General features: G+C 36.8%; 1 protein-coding gene across 4 annotated transcripts in view; it reads left to right on the top strand.

The window, feature by feature from the left end:
* Positions 1-23,712, top strand: part of lrp1bb (low density lipoprotein receptor-related protein 1Bb) — a 285,213-nt gene that overhangs the window by 235,341 nt on the left and 26,160 nt on the right. For all 4 annotated transcript variants that reach the window (XR_009272793.1, XM_058786845.1, XM_058786847.1 and 1 more), the window contains 16 exons: positions 373-492; positions 912-1,040; positions 1,360-1,482; positions 2,510-2,650; positions 3,065-3,252; positions 5,341-5,524; positions 5,647-5,732; positions 9,122-9,244; positions 12,613-12,794; positions 12,984-13,183; positions 13,513-13,701; positions 14,052-14,200; positions 14,315-14,408; positions 19,611-19,727; positions 20,241-20,360; positions 21,573-21,692. Coding sequence is in view for 3 of the 4 variants with exons in the window: in XM_058786845.1 (XP_058642828.1) it covers positions 373-492; positions 912-1,040; positions 1,360-1,482; positions 2,510-2,650; positions 3,065-3,252; positions 5,341-5,524; positions 5,647-5,732; positions 9,122-9,244; positions 12,613-12,794; positions 12,984-13,183; positions 13,513-13,701; positions 14,052-14,200; positions 14,315-14,408; positions 19,611-19,727; positions 20,241-20,360; positions 21,573-21,692 (2,265 nt within the window). In the remaining variant the exon portion in view is untranslated. The remainder of the gene's footprint in view (positions 1-372; positions 493-911; positions 1,041-1,359; positions 1,483-2,509; positions 2,651-3,064; positions 3,253-5,340; positions 5,525-5,646; positions 5,733-9,121; positions 9,245-12,612; positions 12,795-12,983; positions 13,184-13,512; positions 13,702-14,051; positions 14,201-14,314; positions 14,409-19,610; positions 19,728-20,240; positions 20,361-21,572; positions 21,693-23,712) is intronic.

The raw sequence follows: 23,712 nt of genomic DNA, 5'->3' as shown, positions 1-23,712 counted from the left end.
GTTGCTCAACACAAAGAACAGAGATAGATGTGTCTGCTAGTTCTATATATTTGAGATGAATGACAGGATAAAAGTGTGATTACACAACAAAAACAGCATAAAACGCAATTATTCTTTATTGCATCTTCATGTAAAAACCACTCCAACAATGACTGGCGTATTTATGGCGAGGGGTTGTAGAGTGTTTTGTTGCCGCCATTTTTAGAGACCACAAGTAATACAAGTGTAATCCAGAGGTCTACAGCCAAGTCTGCTGAATTTAGAAATAAAGAAACCATCTCTAAAAGCATTCGGCTAGAGATGAGTCCTAAATTGTGGATGTCATTTTTCTAAGCACTGTTATTTGTGGCTCTCAAACTCCTTTGTTGATAGACTCCTCCTGTCTGTGGAACCAGTTTGCTTGTTCGAAAAACAAGTGCATAGCGAAGCAGTGGCTCTGTGATGGCGAAGACGACTGTGGAGATGGGGTAGATGAGAGCGTGGATCTCTGCGGTACGCATGTGACCTCCCCTTCCATTCTGTGCAACTGTAAATATTGTTTTTTGGTGCCTCAAAGGCTGCATTTTGAATGATTTGAGTTTACAATGCAACTATTATAAATTGGGCAATTATAAAAATGCAATCATGCTTTAGTATATTAGTAAATATTTGTAGTAAACAAATGTTTGATTGGATTGTAATGAAATGTCAGTGAGATATTAATGATATTGCTATGTTCCTAATAACGCCAAATGCAATTAAACACGATAAATAGTTAAGCAACAATGAACATCCAAATGTATGCTGAGCATTTGTTAAAAAGCTTTCACAAATTACTCTGTGATTGCTATAGATATTCAAGTAGGCTGTGATTTATAATCAGTAGACCTGAGCAACATTTGATGGTGCATTACTAACAAAATATTCTCCAGGCTCGGTGACCTGTGCCCCAGGGTTATTCAGTTGTCCAGGCTCGTACGCATGTGTTCCCAAGCGCTGGTTGTGTGATGGGGAGAGAGACTGTCCCGATGGCAGCGATGAGCTGGCGGCAGCCGGCTGTGGTAAATATTCCCATTGATCTGTTTAAAATGTCTTCTGCATGTCGATGTATTATCGATGAAAGCTCCCTTCAGGTGTTGTTCTAGCAGCGATGTCGGCCATTCATTATTTGATACGTGCTCAGGTCAGGATTTAAAAACTCAATGACATCCAAAGAATAAGATATTCTAAACCACAGGCACTTCATGAGTGATGCATTTTGTAACATGGTAGACTGCAGGCTGTGGTAGAGATGGATTTGGCAGATATGACTAGTACCCAAGGTGAAATAAGTCTTAGTGAGAATTAATTAAGCTCAAGGTCCTGTTGTTTACCCCGCAGCTCCAAATAACACATGTGATGAGAATTCCTTCAGATGCCTTAACAAAGGCTGCATTCCAAAACGCTTTGTTTGTGACCATGATGACGACTGTGGAGATGGCTCGGATGAATCAGTTGAATGTGGTAAGCATCTTTTTTGGAAATCTGCCTGAATAAGTAATATTTATTAGCTTTTTCTACATTCCAAGACTTCTACATTCAGACTTAGGCTTTGGATAAGCAACAAACCGAGAAGCAGAGCCGTTGCAAAATGTGTTTTTTTCTATCTTTGGTCACTATAGTTACCTGCATTTCCCTTAAGGAATTTGCAAAAGCAAATTTTATTTATAAAGTAAACTGAATACCACAAAAATCAACATTGAAATAGTAAAAATGTGCAGTATTTTAATGGAAAAACTGAGGCATTTCTCAGTTAATTAAAGCTCTACTGTGAGCCTTAGGCTGCGCTGTGCTCGTATTATTTGTACTATACATTCTTAATTAAGAAGAACAATTTCAAGAATAGTCAGTACTTTAATTATTGGGGTTTTCTAAAAATGTTTTAGAACAATTTTTTACTTAAAGCTGAAATATCTGTGGGCTTTTTCATGTCTTCACAACATGAAAGGACAGCCTCTCCACAGGACATCACCCCTGTTCATACAGTAGACTAGAACTGCACTAGAACTTACTGAACTGAAGTTAAAATATGAAATAAAAAGTCTAGGAAATTATTACAAATGAGATTCAAAAAGAGTTCTCATTAGAAAATCTAACCAAAGACATCTGCAGATTATTAGTTCAACCATTATGTCATAATTTACTAACACGCGTCTTCTTTCTTTCTTGCTTTGGAAAACAAAATGTATTTTATCATTATTTATCTGAATGTCTACAAAAGTGGATCAAAAGTGGATTTCTCAAGTCAGGTGGACAATATTTTATAGTAGTTTTGTGGTGATTTATTTATTTATTTTTTGGAGCCTGACTGTAAATCGTTGACTAATTTAATTGTAAAAAGAGCAGCTTGGACATTCCACTAAAAATCTGCTTTTGTGTCCCACAGACAAAAAAGTAATCAAACTCGCTTTTTTGTGTGAACTATCCCTTTAAGATCTCTGTTTGGTAGCGAAGTGTGTCACTATGCTGACAGTCTTCACTCTTTACGCAGTGTACCGCTCATGTGGGCCGGATGAATTCCGCTGTGCTGATGGCCGATGTCTTCTCAGCGCCCAGTGGGAGTGTGATGGTTACCCAGACTGCCCTGACCACTCTGATGAGCTGCCCCTCAACCTCAAATGCCTGGCTGCCGGTAATGGCCCAACAGAGCTGTGCCTGAAATATGTTTGACTGATGGATGTGGGGCTTACTGAACATCTGAGGGAATACAAGTGGCCAAGGCACATCATGGATAAAAGCAGGGGGCTGAAGTAGATAACTTTGACCTGCGGGGATGGCATGTTTTCAACTGAGCGTACCAAGCATTTATTTAAAAAAGGCCTTGCACTTACTGGCAGTTGCTGGAAGCTTGAAATAACATTTGGCTTTTGTTGGATTGCAACTTTTATGCCCTATAGCTTATAGAGTTAAAGCCATCCAACCATTCATGCTTTGTCCAAAAGCATTCTTACATTCTCAGCTTGGTTTTCAACATTACAAGTCTGTATTGTTTGTATTGCTTTGTACTTTTTCTTAATTTGTTTTCACTTTCCTCGTTTATTTCTAGAGAGCTTATGCAACAGTTCCTTTTTCATGTGCTCAAATGGCCGCTGTATATCTGAGAAGAGTTTATGTGACCTGAAAGATGACTGTGGAGATCGCTCAGATGAGAAAAACTGCTATGTCAATGAATGTCTCAACCGTCGTGTCAGTGGCTGTACGCAAGATTGCCAGGACTTACCAGTGGGATACAAGGTTGGTCAAATATATATTTATACATTGTATTTTAGGCTGACATTTTAAATCATTACTATAGTGTAATGCATTGTAAAGAAAAGAATTATTAAAACAATTTGAATATTGTAAGTACATCCGGTAACACTTTAGAATAGGGAACACTAATTCACTATTAACTACGACTTTTCCCTCAATAAATTCCTAATTTGCTGCTTATTAATAATTGCTAATAAGCAACTAGTTAAGAGACCCTAAAATAAAGTGTTACCATACATTCTCTATAAAAAGTGAAAGTTTTAACATATAAAAATGAATTAGATTGTAATAAATTTGATATTAATTTATGTAAGTTTGGGTATTGTATTAAATCAATCAACATTGCTGTGGTTAGTGTCGCTACATATTTAAGGTTCTTGTGTCCCTCAAGGCCTTTTTTTTTTACCCAAAGTGACTTGCTTCTCCTAACACTTATGCACAATTAACGTCTTTCAGAATATAATCTTTTTTTTTTTTTTTTTTACAAGCTGCAAGATTTGGTAACACTTTATTTTAGGGTCTCTTAACTAATTGCTTATTAGCATGCATATTACTAGAATATTAGCCATTTATTAGTACTGATTAAGTACATATTAATGACTTATTCTACATGACCTTTTTCTACATCCCTAATCCTACCCAATACCTAAACTTAACAGCAACCTTACTAACTATTAATAAGCAGCAAATTAGAAATGTATTGAGGGAAAAGTCGTAGTTAATAGTGAATAAGTGTTCACTCTTCTAAAGTGTTACCCAGGATTTTTTTAGCTTCAAAATTTACAGAATCAATGACTTTTGATGCAGAGAATTTAAGCTCATCTGCAATTTCATATCATAGTTGAATTGCAGTCATGCAGTTCCTCACAATAATTGTATTTGTACTGCATCATTTACGTTATTGCATTATTTTTTGGTCATTATATTATATTAATTATATTACAAGTATATTTATGCTAGAGTATGACAATTACAAATTGTGTACAGTATTATTAAGTCTTAGACTATTTTTATTTGTTATGCAGTTGCTATATATGTTCTGTTTTAAAACAGAAAATCTTCCTTGGGAATATATAAAATCATTAATGTCTTATTTCATGTGACTTATTTCAGTTTTTGCCCAAATGTGACTGAAGAATTGCTTTGCAGAACCTACTGTGTTTTTGTTTCTGCAAGATCTTGCCACTGAATTACTTTGGCAAACATATAAAGAACAAAGTAAAAAGCTATAGGAATGATTTGTCCCAGTTTTGCTGCATTGGTACTTAATTGGCGTGCTCAGATCAAGTTTAAACAAAGGCCTTGTGCCTTCGGGAGCTGTCTAGAGGCATGCCTTAAGGAGGGAGATTTTTGAGCTAATTCTCTCGAGTTACAGACACTTCTGCAGTGTTACTGATTGACAAACTAGGTGTCAGGAGTGCCATGTTCACATGACCTGTGATCATCAAAGGTGTTTGGAGTCTGTGTCATTCCCTGGCAGATTTCTAACCAGTCACCCTAAAAATCGATAAAGACATCAGAGAGACTGTAGGTACTGTAGTCAAGTCAGATCCTGTAGGTAAAGAGTCTGACCTCATTCACTGTGGTATAAATGAAGGGATGTTGAGAAAAGCCCTTCAGGTTACAACTGAGCAAAGAACATATCACGAGTAATTCAATGAGCTACAATGCAACAGATTTGGACATTTAAAAAGTTTGTGATTCATCGTTATCAGTAAAATGCCAGCACTTTTGTTCTGGTGCAACTTTTAAACCAAATGATTTATTTTTTCAAAGGAGCAGATGACTCAGAAATAAGTGAACCCCTTTGATTTGTGTGGAAAAGAGCACTGTGAACGTTTTTGCCTAACATCTCTTTGTGTGTTTTAAGTGATACAGATTTGAATGACATGTAAATGGCCTCAAATGATGGCACCATTTTTATTTTTTGAGTATTATTGCTATAAGTTTGTAAAATGGCACTGAAATGAAGTGGAATTTTGCAGAGTGGTCTCAGCAAAGAGGTTTCTATTAGCAATGTCCTGGTTTCAAATCAAAACATCTGTATAATTTTTTCACCAATGTGTCTAGTGTAAGTGCTGGCCGGGATTTCACCTGAAGAACGATGGGAGAACATGTGTTGACACTGACGAATGTTCCACCACGCTACCCTGCAGCCAGAACTGCACCAACACTTACGGTTCCTTTAAGTGTTTTTGTGTAGACGGCTATGAAGCTTCTAGAAAAGACCCCAACAGCTGCAAGTCTCTTTCAGGTAAATATCATTTAGTGAATTCCCCCCAGAATGTGTTTCAACTAAACTTGATGGTTTCAGGCTTTGTTAACTTGACAATTGTCCATCCCCATCACATCAAGTCACCTTTATATTTCTCACAGCTGAAGAACCCTTTCTTATACTTGCTGATCTTCATGAAATCAGAAAATTAAGTGTTGATGGATCCAATTACACTCTTCTGAAACAGGTAAAGCTCTACGTCAACTGTTTTCCAATTATGTTTTCTCATCATTGTTTATTTTCATATCCCACTTTATTGAAAGGCTGCCCATGTAATCTGCACAGCTGAGACTGTTGTACTGCTTCATGAAATTGTTACTGGACTTCAGAGACCAGATCATAAGATAGAACTGCTGTGTTTGTAAAAGCCTAATAGAGGACCAATTAAGCTGTGGTGACATGACTGTGATAACAACACTGTGTCTATTGTCTCATATGCCCTTTGAAAACACTAATTGAAGTCATTAACTAGTGTCCCGGCTGGGTGGAGCTTCACATGAAAGAATTAAAAACACTCCTTCTGTTGCTGGTCTTGAAAGTGAGGACTGCAGTATACATTTTACATTAAATTCAGTTAAGCCAATTAATGTCAGCAAATCCATTATAACAATTATCATTAAAAAAATTAACCTTTTGACATGTTAACATTAAATATTATACATATTCTGACAGATTTGTCAATGGATTCTAAACTTTCAAAAAATGTAGTGATTATTTAAAAATTAAATATTATGTAAATTTGACATGTAAACATCAATTAACATTTTGTGAAGCAAAAAGCTGTGTTTGTAAGAAACAAATTCGTCATTAAGATATTTTTAGTGAAAATTGTCTGAATCAGAGAGAAATACACACTGAGCAAGCACCGTTTACAAGCGAAAACAGTCCAAAATAGTTCTAAATAACCAAAAAAGAGTTCAAATACCTGTTAAAAATAATCAAAAAGAAAACAGACATAATTCTACACCGAAATGAACAATAATGCAAATTCTACAGTATAAGCCAAGATTAAATATTATGTAAAATAAGTTTTACTTTTATTTCAGCAGTTATTTCGATCTATTTTGCTGTCACTAAAAATAGTATTTCCTATATAGTATGTCAGCATTACACTGATCATCAGCCTGGTCTTTGGCTATTAAAATATCCATTACAAATTTTAGCCTTTTATTTTTAGGTTCTACATCACAGGTGGTACTTTGTTTGCAAAGATGAAAAGCTATTTCTTTTTTTCTTCTTCTTCTTTCTTTTGTATATTTAAGAGCTTGTCTGACACAAGTTTTGTGCACATTATGAATGGCTCTATGAAATGTCATTTTGACTTTATTTGTGACTGCCATTTTTGATTGGCCTAGTGTGACAAGTTGAGTTTCCCTGTGCTATTATCCACAGCTGGTGTCATTAGAGGCCTATAGTCATTACCATCGAAATGATGATTCTTAGTGAAATGTGAGTTTCCTCAATTCGGCGCTCATTACATTATTCATACCAATTGAGGCTGTCATCCAGGGGAATGTCTATAGGGCTCTCAGAAAACTCTCCCCTTTATGGAGTAGTCTCATCAGCAATCATTCAATTTCATTTATTCCATTTTGTTTAATATGAGTGAAGGAAGGAAAGCTTTTGTACTTAAATATGAGTGGCCCCTGTGGCCTCTACTCGACAATGGAGGTCTTTGTTGACCTCACACTAGCATAGTGCATGATCTCATTCGCTCTACGGAATGCTAGTTAGCTATTTATCGAGCTGCCATACAGTATCCATAATTAAAGCATTGCCTGTCCCTTCAGTTTGAAGCATTGCCAGTGCAGTAAGTTAGAGAAAATGTGCAGTCACCTGGTCATTAGAAGCCCACTTTTATCACCCTGAATGGGTTTATTTTGCAGTAATGACTGGCTTACTGTGCATTACCCTGCTCATTATTTATCATCTAACATCTCGGTAAAAAATTGTGCATTACAACATAGACAACATACAGAGTAGCAACAAGATAAAACTGCAACAATACTATACAGCAAATGTCCAATTCATATTACTTTTTATTGGCTCGTTAACTAACAAATGTAGATATAATTTTGGTAACACTTCTTTTTAGGGTCTCTTAACTAGTTGCTTATTAGCATGCATATTACTAGAATATTAGCCATTAATTAGTAGTAATTAAGCACATATTAATGCCTTATTCTACATGACCTCATTCTACATCCTGAATCCTACCCAATACCTAAACTTAACAACTACCTTACTAACTATTAATAATCAGCAAATTAGAAATTTATTGAGGGAAAAGTTGTAGTTAATAGTGAATAAGTGTTTGTATTTTTTTTTAAACTGTGCTAAGTTGATTAAAAGTTCCAGTAAAGAGATTTACATTGTTGCAAAAGATTTTACATTCTTCTTCAAAAGATACATTTTATTTTATTTTTTTATCAATGCAGTTCTTTTGAATTGTCTATTCATCAGAATAGAAGCCTGAAAAAAAATAATAATTGTTTTCCCCAAAATATTAAGCAGCACAACTGACGTCAACGTTTTTTTTTCCATCACAGGAATAAATATTTCACAAAGTAATAATATTTCACATTCATTTATTCATTTGTTTGTTTGTTTGTTTTAGTTTTTTTTCGATGAATGCAGCATTGGTGAGCATAAGAGCCTTTTTTTTTTTTTTTTCAAAAACATCAAGAAATGTTCTTACACTTAGCATAGTGTAGTAGACTACGATAAAACCAACACTGTAACTCCTAATAATAAGTTAATAATTTTAAATAAGTTTAATTAAGGTGATTTTTTTACAAGTAGAAACGGACCATTTTGGCAAGACGCGATAGTTATAGATAGTGTTTCTTCTGTACCTTACGGCCTTACTATAAATGCTCATGACCTCTAATAGATCTCTCTTGTACGTTCTAACTGATGTCACATGAAACATAACTTGTTTGTGGCCTTAAGATAAGGCTGCAGGTTCTTGCCACAAGATAAGGCTAAAGGTCTTTTTGGGTCTCACAGTGCTGATGATCTGATGGTGGTATCAGAGCTTTTTTTCATCTGTCGTCATGCCCGTCGCCGGATCTTAGCAGCCGTGGTGAAGTGGGAAAAGGCAGGGGGGGCTAGTGAGCGGTAGACTGAGTGACAGCGGCCTGACGTGAACATGACAGTAACGAATGTACCCTCAGCGTTTCCTCTGAAGGCTCTCTGAACTGCTTCCCTGGATTCTGAAGCCAGCATCCACATGCATCCAATAGCACACCGCGTCCTCGTCCAAAATCAATACGATGAAGAGACATCAAAAGAAATGTATTTTCTGTATGTTTCATGTCTGTAGTACATCCTTGCCAGATCCTGTCGAGATAAGCGTGCACGGAAGTGGGTAATTAAGCCCTCCAGCTAATTGAATAGCAGAACAAGGCATAACATCTCATTCTTTTTTGTTCTGCATACTTGATCTATGCGTGCTGACTGCAGCCTTTACCCAGCTAATGCATCACACTGACTGCGCTAACAGTCACATTTGTTGTGCAGTTACTCAGTTCACCTCTGTTACCTCTATGTTGTGTTTCCTTCTCACTTCCGTAGGGCCTTAACAACATTATCAGCTTGGATTTTGACTACAAGAAGGAGTTCATTTACTGGATTGACTCTAGCAGACCCAGCGGCCGGAGGATAAACAGAATTCGCCTTAATGGCAGTGACCTCAAGGTGTGTCTGATTTCTCATTTCTCTTAATAATTATTATGGGTCACAAGGGACCAACAACAATGATAACAGGTCTGAACCAACCGTTATACGCCATGTTAGCAACAGGGATGCGATGAAGAGGTCTAAAGTCAACATCTGAATGTTAGACATCTGTAGCCATACAGCCATAAATATAAATGCTCATTTTAGCATTATTTCAGGGACTCATTAAGGTCACATGGTTAGCTCTTAGATGCACATCTTTGCCATGTACCTGCTGAGCAACACTTTTCCCCATCTCATTAGCTTCATTGCAGGGGCCAAGAGCCTCATTTGGCTTCATTACACAGTGTTGCCCCCTCCTGATTTATCACCCCTTCTCAGCACAAGCTAAAGCCATTTGAAATTCATTAGCATTCGTGGGTGTAATTTTCTGGATTTTGGAAATGGAGACAATGCAAGCTGGTACAATATGTTTAGATTGGGTAGGAGACCTTTACCCATCATTAGCTGGGGATATAATGATGCAGCTCCATTGCGGAAGAACAACTTAATTGACGATTTTTTTTTTTTAATTCATTATTTACTGACATGGAGACGTAATATTTTATTCTCCTAGTATGCTAGAGAGATATGACAAAAAACTGACTTTGACTTAATATACAAGTGTCTATTCAAAACAGTGTTTCGGGAAAACTGTTTATGAAGAACCTTCCACAATCATTTTTCATGATTCCACTGAAAAGCAAATTAGGTACATCAGGTATACACACTCAGGAAAAAAAGGTATTATTAACACTTTTTTCAACTGTTCTTCCGTTCTGAATGTTCTAAAGTTTAACTTGGATGACGTTAAACTCACATCAGACTATTTGATACTTTTCACTTAAGACAACCGATCATATCTTTATTGACTCTTTCTGAGAATTGTTTTCTCTTGCTTACAACAAAATCTAAATTCCTCAGTTATCTGAATTAATCCACTATGAGCATGACCGTCAGACCTTTCACCTGCAGCATTCAGTCTAATTTTTATTCATACATTTTGAGAATTGCTTATATTGCTTTGAACTAAACCAACCAATATATGAACAATATAACCAATATTTAAATCTGTTTATTGCCTTTGAATGCTCAGATATGTGCGCGAGTCACTGCTGCACATATACTGTATATATGTACAGTATATATGTATGTATGTACTGTATGTATAACTTAATGTACAGTATGTATGTTGCCTGCGAGAATCTCCCCAAGTCAGATGTACTGCATTAAAGCATTGAATAACGATCTTTAAATTGCAAATCATTTATCGCAAACTCTTGGCAAGATCTTTATGAATAGGGAATAGAGCTACAGATGTTTTTTGAGGCTAAAGGTGTAGCCTGCATATTTATTACCACATAATCAGCATTTTTTTTTTTTTTTTTACAGACTTCAGATGCATTATTTTGCACAATTGATAAACGGAAGCGAGGAGCAAGCTATAAGACAGCCTCTAGCAACAAATGTTTGGATTCTGGGAACAGTGCGCTATGGGTTTGATCACTGTAATGTAATGAGTAACTCCTACACTGGAGCACGTTTGGCATGATGCCTCAGGCAGTGCCTTTGGTGTGGTTCAATAAGGGAATTTGTCTATTAATATATAATGGGCCAAAGTTGATATGCTTTATGGCCTCTTTAGTTAGCATGCTGAACCACTCTATACGACTGCCAGTTATATATTTTGTCTCAGTGTTATGTGAATACTGAAATCTGTGTTGGTAGCAGGATACATGCCATAACTAAAACCTTTCAATAATATCTAAAAGATCATTTTGGATATCATTTACACATATATAAATTGCAGCTATTCTGAGAATCATTTGTCATGTGATTTTGTGATGTATTCAAATATTGACATTTTCAGTGGGTTAGCCTTCATTTCCACACAAGGCGATCTTTCAAATCAGAGCTTGACTAGATCACTAGAATACCAGAAGCTCTTTCTTTCCCACTCGGAATGTTAATGTTTCCTCTCATCCTCTCATCTGGAGACACTTTCCTGATTGGGGAAATGTTCCTCAATCATTGACATTTCAGAGAATTTTTCAAGCTCAGCTTTGCTGAAATTACTGCTGAAGGGGCGGTCTTGTCAACTGGCACAGCTACAACCGCCCTGTCAGATGATGATGATAGAGAAGATCTCAAAGCTTATCATGTCTTGAAGTGAAAGCCTATGTTGGGACAGCAAAGTTTGTGTTTTATCAGCATGCAATGCCATATTAGCTTCAGGCACTATACCAAACAGATAGAATAACTAATTTAAAGGAATTATTTATTCACTCATTCTGGACCTGAATGACTTGCTTTCTTATGTTGAACTAGGGTGACCATACGGGCCATTTTTACAGGACGCGTCCTTGCCAGGATTTCTATATTGCCTAAAATAGCTGTTTGCACTGTGCAGGTAGATCGTTGTGTGACATTCATGAGAGCTATAGAGAGCAGAGCAGATGGCTCCTTATGCTTTGCGAATTTTGATCGGTTCGCAGCGACACTTCAAGTCAAATGAACGAACAAACAAGTGCATATTTGCATTGCTTTGATCGTTCTCTATAGATCTCACCACCTCACGTGCAGCGCCACGATTGGTCGATTATGTACAATACCTGCATGTTATTGGTCAAACTACTTTGGATGTTTTAGGCAATATTAAAATCCTGGCCAGGACATGTCCCGTATGAGCGGCACATATGGCCACCCTATGTTGAACACAAAAGGAGGTTTTGAAGAATGTTCTGGTCACTCTTTTCTATGCAATTACAGTGAATGGAGACTGAGGCTTTTGATAACCAGATCATTTTGATCCATGAATGAATCATTTCACAAATTCAGCAAAATGAAGTCGTCCATTGTGAATGAATCATTCTTTTGATTCGCATCTTTTCAGTGAATCACTATCTAGTTCATACAGGTCAGAATGATTCATTCATAACTGATCTGGCTCTCAAGTCCTGCTCACTGACTCTAAATGATTACATTTCAGCCTGTTCCTCAAACAAAGCTGACTTCAGAGGGCAAAAACAGCATGGTGCATTATATGGACTCCTTTTATGGTGGTTTGTTTTGAAGCTTGAAAGCACAATGTCCTCTTTAATGAAATTGCTTAAAAAAAGCAATGAGTCCTTGATTACAGAATTTCTACTTTTGTGTTCTATCGACAAAAGAAAACCATACTGGTTTGGAACAACATGAAATTGAGTGAATAATGACAGAATTTTAAATTTTGGGCTGAACTATTACTTTAATGACCTGTTTTTCCATTATCCTACTTGCTCATTAAAGTAATATTATGTGATAAGATTATAGTGACTGGTCTAAGAGCCTCTTATTTGCTTTATTAGATTGTTCACCGAACAGCTGTGCCAAGTGCGCTTGCTGTGGACTGGATTGGGAAGAACTTGTACTGGTGCGACGTGGAGAGAAAGACGCTGGAGGTGTCCAAATCTAACGGTCTATACCCCACTGTCTTAGTAAGCTCTGGCCTGAAGAACCCAACGGACTTGGCTCTGGATGCTCAAACCGGGTACAAATGCTTCCTTTTCAAATTTGCACAGTATCCTTTCTACTTCAGCACCATCAATCCAGGGAGACTTTATTTTGTCACAAGAAAAAGAACGAATGCATAAACCTCCAGAACAATGAGAATAGCTAATCTCAGCTTGAAACAACTGTGATGAGAGTTCATGAATGAGGGTCACACTCTGTTCCTCAGGTATGTGTTCTGGATTGACTGCTGTGAAAACCCTCACGTCGGTCGAGTTGGCATGGACGGCCAAGGCCAGAGCGTTATTGTGAACAAAGAAATCTACAGCCCCTCAGCTCTAACCATTGACTACACAAACAAGAGAATCTACTGGGCTGATGATAATCACATCTTTTTTGCCAACATGGACGGTTCTCAGAGGCACCGGGGTACAAAATGAGTCGTAATTTTGTTCTGTTTTTTTTTCATGTATTAGATTAGTGGACCCTTAACAAGGCAGAAATTGGATAAAAGAATCCGCAATAAAGCCTTTCAACAGTATAATAATGCAAGGCCACAGTCATCTGTGTATATGTGTGTGGAATATGCAAAAAAAAAAAAAAGTTAAAGATCTGTCATTGTATTTACAGTACATTCATAAAAGTTAGACTAGAGTACAGTAAATTTGAAAGTTGTAAGATAATGGCTGAGTAAATCACTTATGAATGCAGTAATGCAACTTTAATGATGGTACATGGTATAATACTCTCTACCTCAGTTCCTCACGACCACATCCAGGGTGTGATGGGGCTCACGCTGTTTGAGGACTTCATTTATTGGACTGACGGGAAGTCCAAATCTCTCCGTCGAGCTCATAAGACCACCGGTGCTAATGCTGTCGAGCTCCTGAATTCATGGCAAGCCATTAAGTCTGTCATTGTCTACCACCCGCTGCGCCAGCCTGAAGGTAGAGACTGTTTCAAATAAATATTGTATTCATTTTACACTTAGTTTGTCCAAAAATGAAAATGCTGTCGTTATTTACTCACTCTTACACAGCTCTTACCATTTATAGAGACTTAAATCTTGGATTGAAGGATTGATGTGCACATGCTCCCAACAACAATTTATAGTATAATTGAATCTATATAAATTAATAAAAATAAATTATATTATATTGTATGTTCTATGGACACTTTTGCAAGTGTTTTATGATGTATTATTGTCCTTTTCAGTTCTTATACAATATGGAAAGAGCTACTTAAATATTATTTTAATATTACCTAATCACAAGCCATTTCTGTCCCCTTTTTCCAGTCCCCAAACACCAGTGTCAAGTGGCCAATGGAGGCTGTAGCCACTTGTGCTTACTCTCTCCTGGTGGAGGTCACAAGTGCGCCTGCCCGACTAACTTCTACTTGGCCGCTGATAACAAGACGTGCCTGTCCAACTGCACAGCCAGCCAGGTCTGTATGCCAAAATGATGATTCCATGTCATTAGTCGGAATTGCAATGATTGTTCCAGTTTGTGTTACCCATAACTGATTGACCTTTTTCGATGCGGTGGACTTGTTTTGCAGTTCCGCTGTGGAACGGATGAGTGCATCCCATTCTGGTGGAAATGCGATACGGTAGATGACTGCGGTGATGGGTCTGATGAGCCTGCGGATTGCCGTGAGTGCTTAGCTTCCAATGTTACCCAGCCTACACTGCCTGCATTGTTGTTTTGGAACAGTTTGTAATATACATGCGGTGTCATGACCAGGGGTTTTAAGAACAATTCAAAAAGTGCGTGGGGCACATTATAAATCTCATCAGCCTCTCTTTATCAATGTGACTCTGTTTATATGCCTAGTAGCTACGGTTACATGTATATGAGACCGGTTTTAAAGTGAATCTTTCAAGAAACGTCAGCAGTATCGTGTTTTTGTCATACAGGTTTAATAGGAAGGCCTTGTCACAACTCTGATTATAAAAATTATGTTTTTTGCCAGACAACTTTGCTTTTCTTTTGTTGTTCACGGTAGATGGCTGCCTGTAAGCTGCTCAGTGCTCTGACTTGGGTCATGAATATTAATTGCATTATGTGATGTTCTGATTTGCTGAAAGGCAAGACTAGAAGATGAGCACAAGCCATGTTGGATTACAGTTTATCGTTTGCGCATTTGTTCTAAACAACTGCTTGGCAGAAGCTTCTGCTTGGTCTTAAAGTCAGCATGAAATGGAAATTCAGTTTTTTTAAATGCTTTTTATTGATCTTATTGTGAACAAGTCATCCATGCATATATATTAATTTATTTACTCACTTTTTTGTTTTTTACGTTTACATTTTGACTTTGAAGTCAGAATGTCATACCTTAATGTTTTAGTGAAATAACAGATTTCACTAGTGATATACAGTACTTCTCCAATCATTTTGTCCACATAAACCCTACCTCTTTGCCAATTGACTGCAAACTCCTTTGGATTTGATGCATATTTTTTCCAAGGAAAAAATGTAACTGTTTATTGATTGCAAAGTGCAAACTCCTCTGAAACTGCGAGCCTGTAGAATGTGCAACAGTGCCACATTTATTTAATTAAATCACAGACTTGAAGTTTTGTAATCACATTATGCTGTATCGCTACATCTGTTTTTCCATCCACAAATGTAAGAACACTTAAAATCATAATTTAAGATATTTAAAAACTTTTATGACTTAAATTTCACAAAACTCAATTTTTCCCTTGTAGACATTTTTATTCACTAATTTGCTCCTAAATACATCTTACAGTTTGCATGGTAACACTTTAGTTTAGGGACCAATTCTCACTATTAACTAGTTGCTTATTACCATGCCTATTATTAACATATTGGCTGTTTATTACAACCCGAATTCCAGAAATGTTGGGACGATTTTTAAATTTGAATAAAATGAAAACTAAAAGTCTTTAAAATCACATGAGCCAATATTGTATTCACAATAGAACATAGAGAACATAACAAATGTTTAAACGGAGAAATTTTACACTTTTATACACTAAATGAGCTCATTTCAAATTTGATGCCTGCTACATGTCTCAAAAAAGTTGGCACGGGGGCAACAAACGGCTGAAAAAAACAAGAAATTTTGAAAAGATTCAGCTAGGAGAACATCTAGCAACTAATTAAGTTAATTGACATCAGGTCTGTAACATGATTAGCTATAAAAGGGATGTCTTAGAGAGGCAGAGTCTCTCAGAAGTAAAGATGGGCAGAGGCTCTCCATTCTGTGAAAGAGTGCGTAAAAAGATTGTGGAATGCTTTAAAAACAACGTTCCTTAACGTCAAATTGCAAAGGCTTTGCAAATCTCATCATCTACAGTGCATAACATCATCAAAAGATTCAGAGAAATCACTGTGCGTAAGAGACGAGGCCGAAGACCTTTGTTGGATGTCCGTGGTCTTCTGGCCTTCAGATGACACTGCGTCATTCATCGGCATGATTCTGTCATTGACATTACTAAATGGGCCCAAGAATACTTCCAGAAACCACTGTCGGTAAACACAATCCACCGTGCCATCTGCAAATGCCAACTAAAGCTCTATCATGCAAAAAGGAAGCCATATGTGAACATGGACCAGAAGCACCGTCGTGTCCTGTGGGCCAAGGCTCATTTAAAATGGACTGTTTCAAAGTGGAAAAGTGTTGTATGGTCAGACGAGTCCAAATTTGACATTCTTCATGGACACCGTGTCCTAGAGGTCTTCTCGGGTCCTAAAATCCGTACCCAACCTGAATCGACTCGAATTACTACTTTCCTGAACCCGACGTGCATAAATAATTTTTTTAAAAGATAAACCCGACCCGAGACAGACCCGATGAAATTAGACCCGAGTCCGACCCGACCGCATTTATTTTCGAACCCGACTGGACCCGAACATAAACGGCATTAACGTGTGCACAGCCTGCAGTCCCACATCGGCCCGGAAAAATACCGGTGTCCTGCTGACTGATTTGGCCACTGCTCCATTACTTTCATTCATTTTATTTACTTATTTATTAGCCTATTACTTTATATCTTTGCCTGCCTGATGGATGTTATTTCTGAGTTTGGCTTTCAGTTGTAACCAGTGGATTTGAAATATGAACGTGATAGTTTCATAAAAATTTAATCGATAGGTTAATAAATCATGGATTTGCCTGCAACGTTATTTACGTACCTCATCTCCAGTGAAGGGCTTCTGCGCACAAAAAAGAAAAGCCTTGCATTGACATGCAGCGTAATGAAGTGAGTGGATTTCCTGATGGATCTCATATCTATAAGATGGATTTCTGAGGTTACAAACGTATGTTCCTTTTTTATGCGCGTTTCTCAAAAATGAAATGAATGCACAAGTAGGCTACGCATCCGGGAAAGTTTAAAAGAATTTGGGTCTAATCCTTCCAGCGTGTCTTCAGCGTTCAGTTCAAAAGCCAGCACCTCTGATGGTATGGGGGTGCATAAGTGCATACGGTATGAGCAGCTTGCATGTTTTGGAAGGCACTATGAATGCTGAAATGTATATGAAGGTTTTAGAGCAACATATGCTCCCCTCCAGACAATGTGCATTTCAGGGAAGGCCTTGTGTATTTCAGCAGAACAATGCAAAACCACATACTGCAGCTATTAGAACAGCATGGCTTCATAGTAGAAGAGTCCGGGTGCTGAATTGGCCTGCCTGCAGTCCAGATCTTTCACCTATAGAGAATATTTGGCGCATCATTAAACAAAAAATACGACCACGAACTCTTCAGCAGCTGGAAAACCTATATCAGGCAAGAATGGGACCAAATTCCAACACCAAAACTCCAGAAACTCATAACATCGATGCCCAGACGTCTTCAAACTGTTTTGAAAAGAATAGGAGATGCTACACCATGGTAAACATGCCCCCATCCCAACTATTTTGAGACCTGTAGCAGGCATCAAATTTGAAATGAGCTCATTTTGTGCATAAAATTGTAACATTTCTCAGTTTAAACATTTGTTATGTTATCTATGTTCTATTGTGAATAAAATATTGGCTCATGTGATTTGAAATTCTTTTAGTTGACATTTTATTCAAATTTTAAAAAACGTCCCAACATTTCTGGAATTCGGGTTGTAGTACCATATTCTACATCCCTAATCCTACCAAATACCTAAACCTAACAACTACCTTACTAACTATGAATAAGAAGCAAATTAATAGTTTACTGAGGCAAAGGCGTTAATAGCAAGAATTGGACCTTAAAATAAAGTGTGACTGTTTGCACACATCTATTTTTATTCGCAAATGCAAGTGAAACACTTGCACTGTCATCCAATCAACAACCGATGGACAAAACCAAGTCCTTACCCTTGATCTTTTTCTTTTTTTTTTTCAATAATCTGTTTTATTTAGATAGGATTCACAGTATGGAAAAAAAAAAATTGTTGGTACTTCGATTACATTGCAGCTTTAACACTAGAAAATTTTACCCGTGGCTGTTTTTCAAATGTACTTAACAGATTTTCAACAAAACATTCAAGTCTCCCAGTCATTGACTTTTACTAAAATTATGTAATTTACAATCCAATGTTGGACCTGACAGTGATCCAGACATCATATTTAGATGTTTTAGCCTAACGTTACTCATAATTGGTCAAACTTTGGTTTTATTATTTAATTTTTGTCTTGCCATATCGTTTATTGTTCACTAATGTGTTGCTATTTATTCTAGTCTGGCCGTTTCCTGAAGAAAAATAAATAAATCCGATCTATGATGTAATGAATAAAACTTTTTTTTTTTTTTTGATTACCCAAAGTATATTGGTGTTGTTCTCTTTTTCAAATTATAAATGATATAACTAAACAAATTAATAATTGGGCCTAGGTGTGCGCTGTGCGCTTCAATTTGTCATAGCATCATTCTATGCAGTGTGGTGAATTATTATTGCTCATTATTGTCTATTGGCAATTTTAGTAATTTAAATAACATGGGTTATTCTAATATAGTGATTAATCACATTGTATTAATATAATATTAATATTACACCACCCAAATATTTACTACCTTCTAATTTTCGATGTCAGTGCAGGCTTTTTTTTTTTTAGCTTACTGACCATTATGGATTAGTGTAGGCTCCATTAAAAAGTCTTGAACATAAAACAACAGGGTAAAAATATAGTTGATGACTAGGCATAATCATTTCATGACTCTAGACACTTCTTTGTGAAGACAGTGGCATAATACAGTGAAATAATATGTTCTTTAGCCATATAAAAACAGCTGCCATGTGTGTGGGTAAAATTTACCCGCTAGCGCTTTTAGGTATACAGCGACCTCAGGCGGTTCCAGTGTCAAAGTCGTTGTTTTACACAGCCAACAACAGTATCACAATGCAGCGTGGCAAAAGAAAATACAGTGGTTATATACCAAACAAGTGGAGAAGGGCAAATTCTGTCGTTTCTAAAACTGCCGTTCCCACCAGTTAAAATGGGCCCTGATATTACCACATGCCAGTGCTGTTACAAACAGTATGAAGATGAACTTCATACTTCTTCACGGTAGACTGACCTTTAAGTCGTGCAAAAGGAGGAACCTTCGCTCTTTCATTTTTGTTTCCCAGTGAGCTTGTTTTTAGATTCACTTTGTGGCTTGGTGATTCACTTGAGCAGTACAAACAGAAAATGACAGGCTGCCAATAGCTGCTGTTAATAGGTGGAACCTCTGTTGTTCGCTAAAGGGCAGAGGGCATTAAATATCGTAGAAGTGCTTTTAGAGAAATAATGGAACGTGGGTTGACTCGCCCATTTCAGGCAACCTCACACAGCTCTGGTTTAAAAACACACACCTATGTGCAAATTGCTTTGAATCCTCCGGAGTTCACTGTTAATCATCATTTTTGCAGCGGAATTCAAATGCCAGCCTGGGCGTTTTCAGTGTGGCACTGGCCTTTGTGCCTTACCTCCCTTCATCTGCGATGGAGAGAATGACTGCGGGGACAACTCAGATGAGGCCAACTGTGGTGAGCAGAATAATACATACGAAAGCTGTTCTTAAATGCCATGTTCTTATCGACAGATTCATTGCTTTTTCCATTGCAATTGGGACTCCCTTGTAGAATTCAGTTCCTGTGAAGCATGTGGCGAGTACGAGCGAGAAAAATCTGCCTTGAATTTTCAGCAGCAACAAATCTTCTTTAGCACAGCTGTCTCTGAATGTTCAATTATACAGACTCTTGCCGCTATCAAACGATCGATATCCACTTTAGAAGTATTAGAAAAGAGTACAGGGTGTTTTGTCATTTAACGATCGTAATTGGGATGTATTGGACCAACACCGATTTAAGATTTGAGACGTTTAGTGCTTTTAACACACATAATATTGTTTCTACAATCATCTCAGTTTTATTCTTATTGCATCCCGTCTCTTCTGAAGCAACCAAATTCAACTGGAATATGGATGATCGTGCTGCATTGATCCAGCTTGATGGTGTATCTAACGGTTTTCTCACTGTAATGTCTCCCTCCATTTGCAGATACATACATCTGTCTGTCAGGCCAGTTCAAGTGCACCCGAAAGCAGAAGTGTATACCATTAAATCTTCGATGCAACGGACAGGACGACTGCGGGGATGGCGAGGACGAGACAGACTGCCGTAAGCTACGCCATGACACTTTCTGCTCCCTCCATTAACCACTGACAATAATGGGCCTCATTCTCGTAAACTAAAGGGTGTTGTGACAGAATTGTTCAAACTCTTCCAAATTTGGCTTTTCCCCTGTGAATTTAATGATCCAGACTGACAGATCTCAAATGTGGCTTTTATCCCACTAAACGAGTTGGCTGGTTTGGGAGCTAAAAGGATAGCCAGGTGCTTATTAGGTATTCTGAAAGAAAAGGCCCTTTCCTGGGAAAGGTAGCAATACTTGTCAGTGAGAAATGAAGTCACCTGGAGTAGAAATGTTTAAGCTTTTTTCAAACTCACACTAAATTTGACCGCAATTTTCTTTTTTTTTTTCTTTTCTTAATTTCATACAGATTTAGAGACAATGAAAATCCTGTTCTGAAAAAGCAACTAGATTTTTCTTTTACCTTCAGTTTTCACCTTTTTCATATTTCATCTCAAGTGTGCATAACTTCACTGTGGAATTTTTGCCAGCCTGATTTCCAAAAGCACAAATTTGAAATTGTTGAAAAATTATTGGTCAAGGTCACAAATGAGGGAACTGGGCTAATTTGTGTAAAACTCGATATAAGCCATAAATATTTTAATACAATAAACATTGAAATGATTTACATGTGTTTTAGCCTTTGTGAGGCTAATGTAATTTATTATTTGTGACTATATTAATATTTTTGAGTATTTATACTGAAGTTTGGGCCTGAGACAGTAAAACAGTAAAGTCTATGCATAAAATACATTTTAAAAGTGGCAAAAGTATATGATTTAGGCTTTTTTTATTTTTTTTATTCCAAGGCATTTTAATTTGACTTTCATACAAAATAAATTGAGATTTTTTAGTCATAGTAAAAAAAAATAATAATAACCTCTGCAACATAAAATTACTTGTAGCTGAATAAACGGCATATATGACTCCCCATTTGACCTTCTTATGACCAGCCTTAACTAACAGTTCTAGGCTGTCATTTTCTCCATTCTTGGACGGTAATTGCAGAAGACCTTGTCACATTGTAAAGAAAGTGAAGATGTAACATATATACTTCCTTTATTGAATCACATGTATCACCTTTACAAGTACCAAAAGTTTTGAACGTTTTTTTTTTTTTTTTTTTCTCAAACTCTTACAATAGCTTTTCACTGGCCTTATAAATAACCTGCTATTTTCTGTCTGCCCTAATGTTCCAGCTGAGAGCACATGTTCTCCAGACCAATTCCAGTGCAAGGCCACCATGCATTGCATCTCAAAGCTCTGGGTGTGCGACGAAGACCCAGACTGTGCTGACGGCTCTGACGAGGCCAATTGTGGTGAGTGAGCCGCAGTTATTATTCACAAATCAGAGCCTCGGTCAGCCACACGCGCAGACCCGTCTGAAAGTCTGATTGGGGCTAATGTCAATTCTGTATGCTCCCACAGTCTTCTCCCTCTCTGATGGAGTGAGGCCAGCTTTAATCATGAACCACTCGGCTTTTATTAGCTGTGGCTTGTAACAATTCCCCTGGGCCTGTTTTGTTGCCTGAATGCCTGATTTAGTTTGACAGTGGCACATCAGCGGTGGCCTCACATATTGCATTCTTCCTCGGCTACGTGTTCCAGACATTTAAAGTGGCGATACACTGGCAAAACAATTTCTGAGGGTTCACTAGGCATATTTTGCTTTGAGTATTTTTCTATATTCTATATTGAACAAACAAGCTGTGTACCTCATTTTATTAGTACCAATCATTTGATCTATACTGAAAAATTGCAATATACAGTAGAGGTTCTCTCTATAAGCAGCTTCCTTCTATGACAGAATCCTAATTGAATTGTAACCTCGTAAATGACAGATTTGGAACACTCTGCTTAGGCAGCAACTCCAGGCTGCATATAAATAACGTTCATCAAACAAAGCACGCAGGAGACTTCACTCACAGTTGATTTCAGCAGAGCTTCCCTTTAGCTTGTAACTAAGCTAAATACGTGATGTTCTAATAAACACAAAATGATATGCAGAGTTTTTTCTTACTTTTTAAAAATACAGAAGTTCTGACGTTTGGGGTCGGTTAGATTTTTTGACATTTTGAAAGAAGTCTACATGTATTTGATCAAAAATATAGTAAAAACAATAATATTATTACAACTTAAAATAACCTTTTTTTCTATTTTAATATGTTTTCAAATGTAATTTATTCCTGTGATGGCAAGGCTGAGTTTTCAACAGCTAATACTCCAGTCTTCAGTGATTTTTAATATTAATATTTATTATATTATGTAGAAACAGTGATCCATTTTTCATGATTCTTTGATAAATACAGAGTTCAAAATAACAGCATTTATATGAAATAGGTTTATTTATTTTTTAAACAAAGAAGGTCTTTATTGTCCCTTTTAATCAAGATATCTTAATGACCCCAAACTTTCATACAGTAACGTAGTCTTCGATATAAAATTCTCTATTTTCTATAAAATTTTACCTCAGTGTAATAAATTAATTGCAATTAATCTCATAATTTCTGACCAGTCTTCAGAAAGCATGAAGGAAATATTAGTATTATTCTAGAATGTATTGAATTCAAGAAACGTCTCTTCCATCTACACTTGACCCTCTACCACTAGAACTCTCTATGCTATGTCTATTTTATCTATTTGTTTTCTTTTTATTTATTAAATAATAAAAAATGACCCTCTAACATTAGGATTCTCTTTTCTTTTTCTATTCTACTTGTTTTCTTTTTAATTATTATAATACTAATTACTTGACCCTCTAACACTATCTCTTTTCTATCTAATTTTTTATTATTTTTATTTATTAAAAAAATAAAATGCTAAATGATTAAATGTAAATCATAACATTAAACATGCAGTATGTACTGTACACTTTCAAAAGCCTAACGGTAAGTTTTATGAAAGGGTAAAGATAAAAGTGCCTTTTGGAACATGCCTTAAATAGGCTGCCTTCTGTTTGTGAGCAGCTCACTAAGTTTTGGATCAGAGCCATAGTCTTTTGAACCTCATTAATGATTCATCAGAAGACTCCCTTGACAAAGAGGTCTAACTCTCAAACATTAGACTTATTAAAGATCTATACTGCACGCTGATGTTGTTGCTTTTTTACTCTCACATCATTGTAGAAAATCATTATTTATTTACAGTGTGGACACAGCCTCTAAGTGTATGTCTTAAATGTAATCGTCCTCAATATATGGTGTGTATATGACACTGTGACACGTCCCAGCGGGGATGATGAGCATGGCTTTCCCATATCGGTCGACAAAAGAAATGAAATCAATAGCTTGCCTGTTGCAAGGGGAAAAACCACATTGTAGGAATTTGATTGAGAAAATT

Source organism: Onychostoma macrolepis, chromosome 09, assembly GCF_012432095.1.
Source record: "Onychostoma macrolepis isolate SWU-2019 chromosome 09, ASM1243209v1, whole genome shotgun sequence".
Classification (NCBI taxonomy): Eukaryota; Metazoa; Chordata; class Actinopteri; order Cypriniformes; family Cyprinidae; genus Onychostoma; species Onychostoma macrolepis.
The sequence above is the reverse complement of the archived record's forward strand: the minus strand, read 5'-3'. Positions and strand labels throughout refer to the sequence as shown.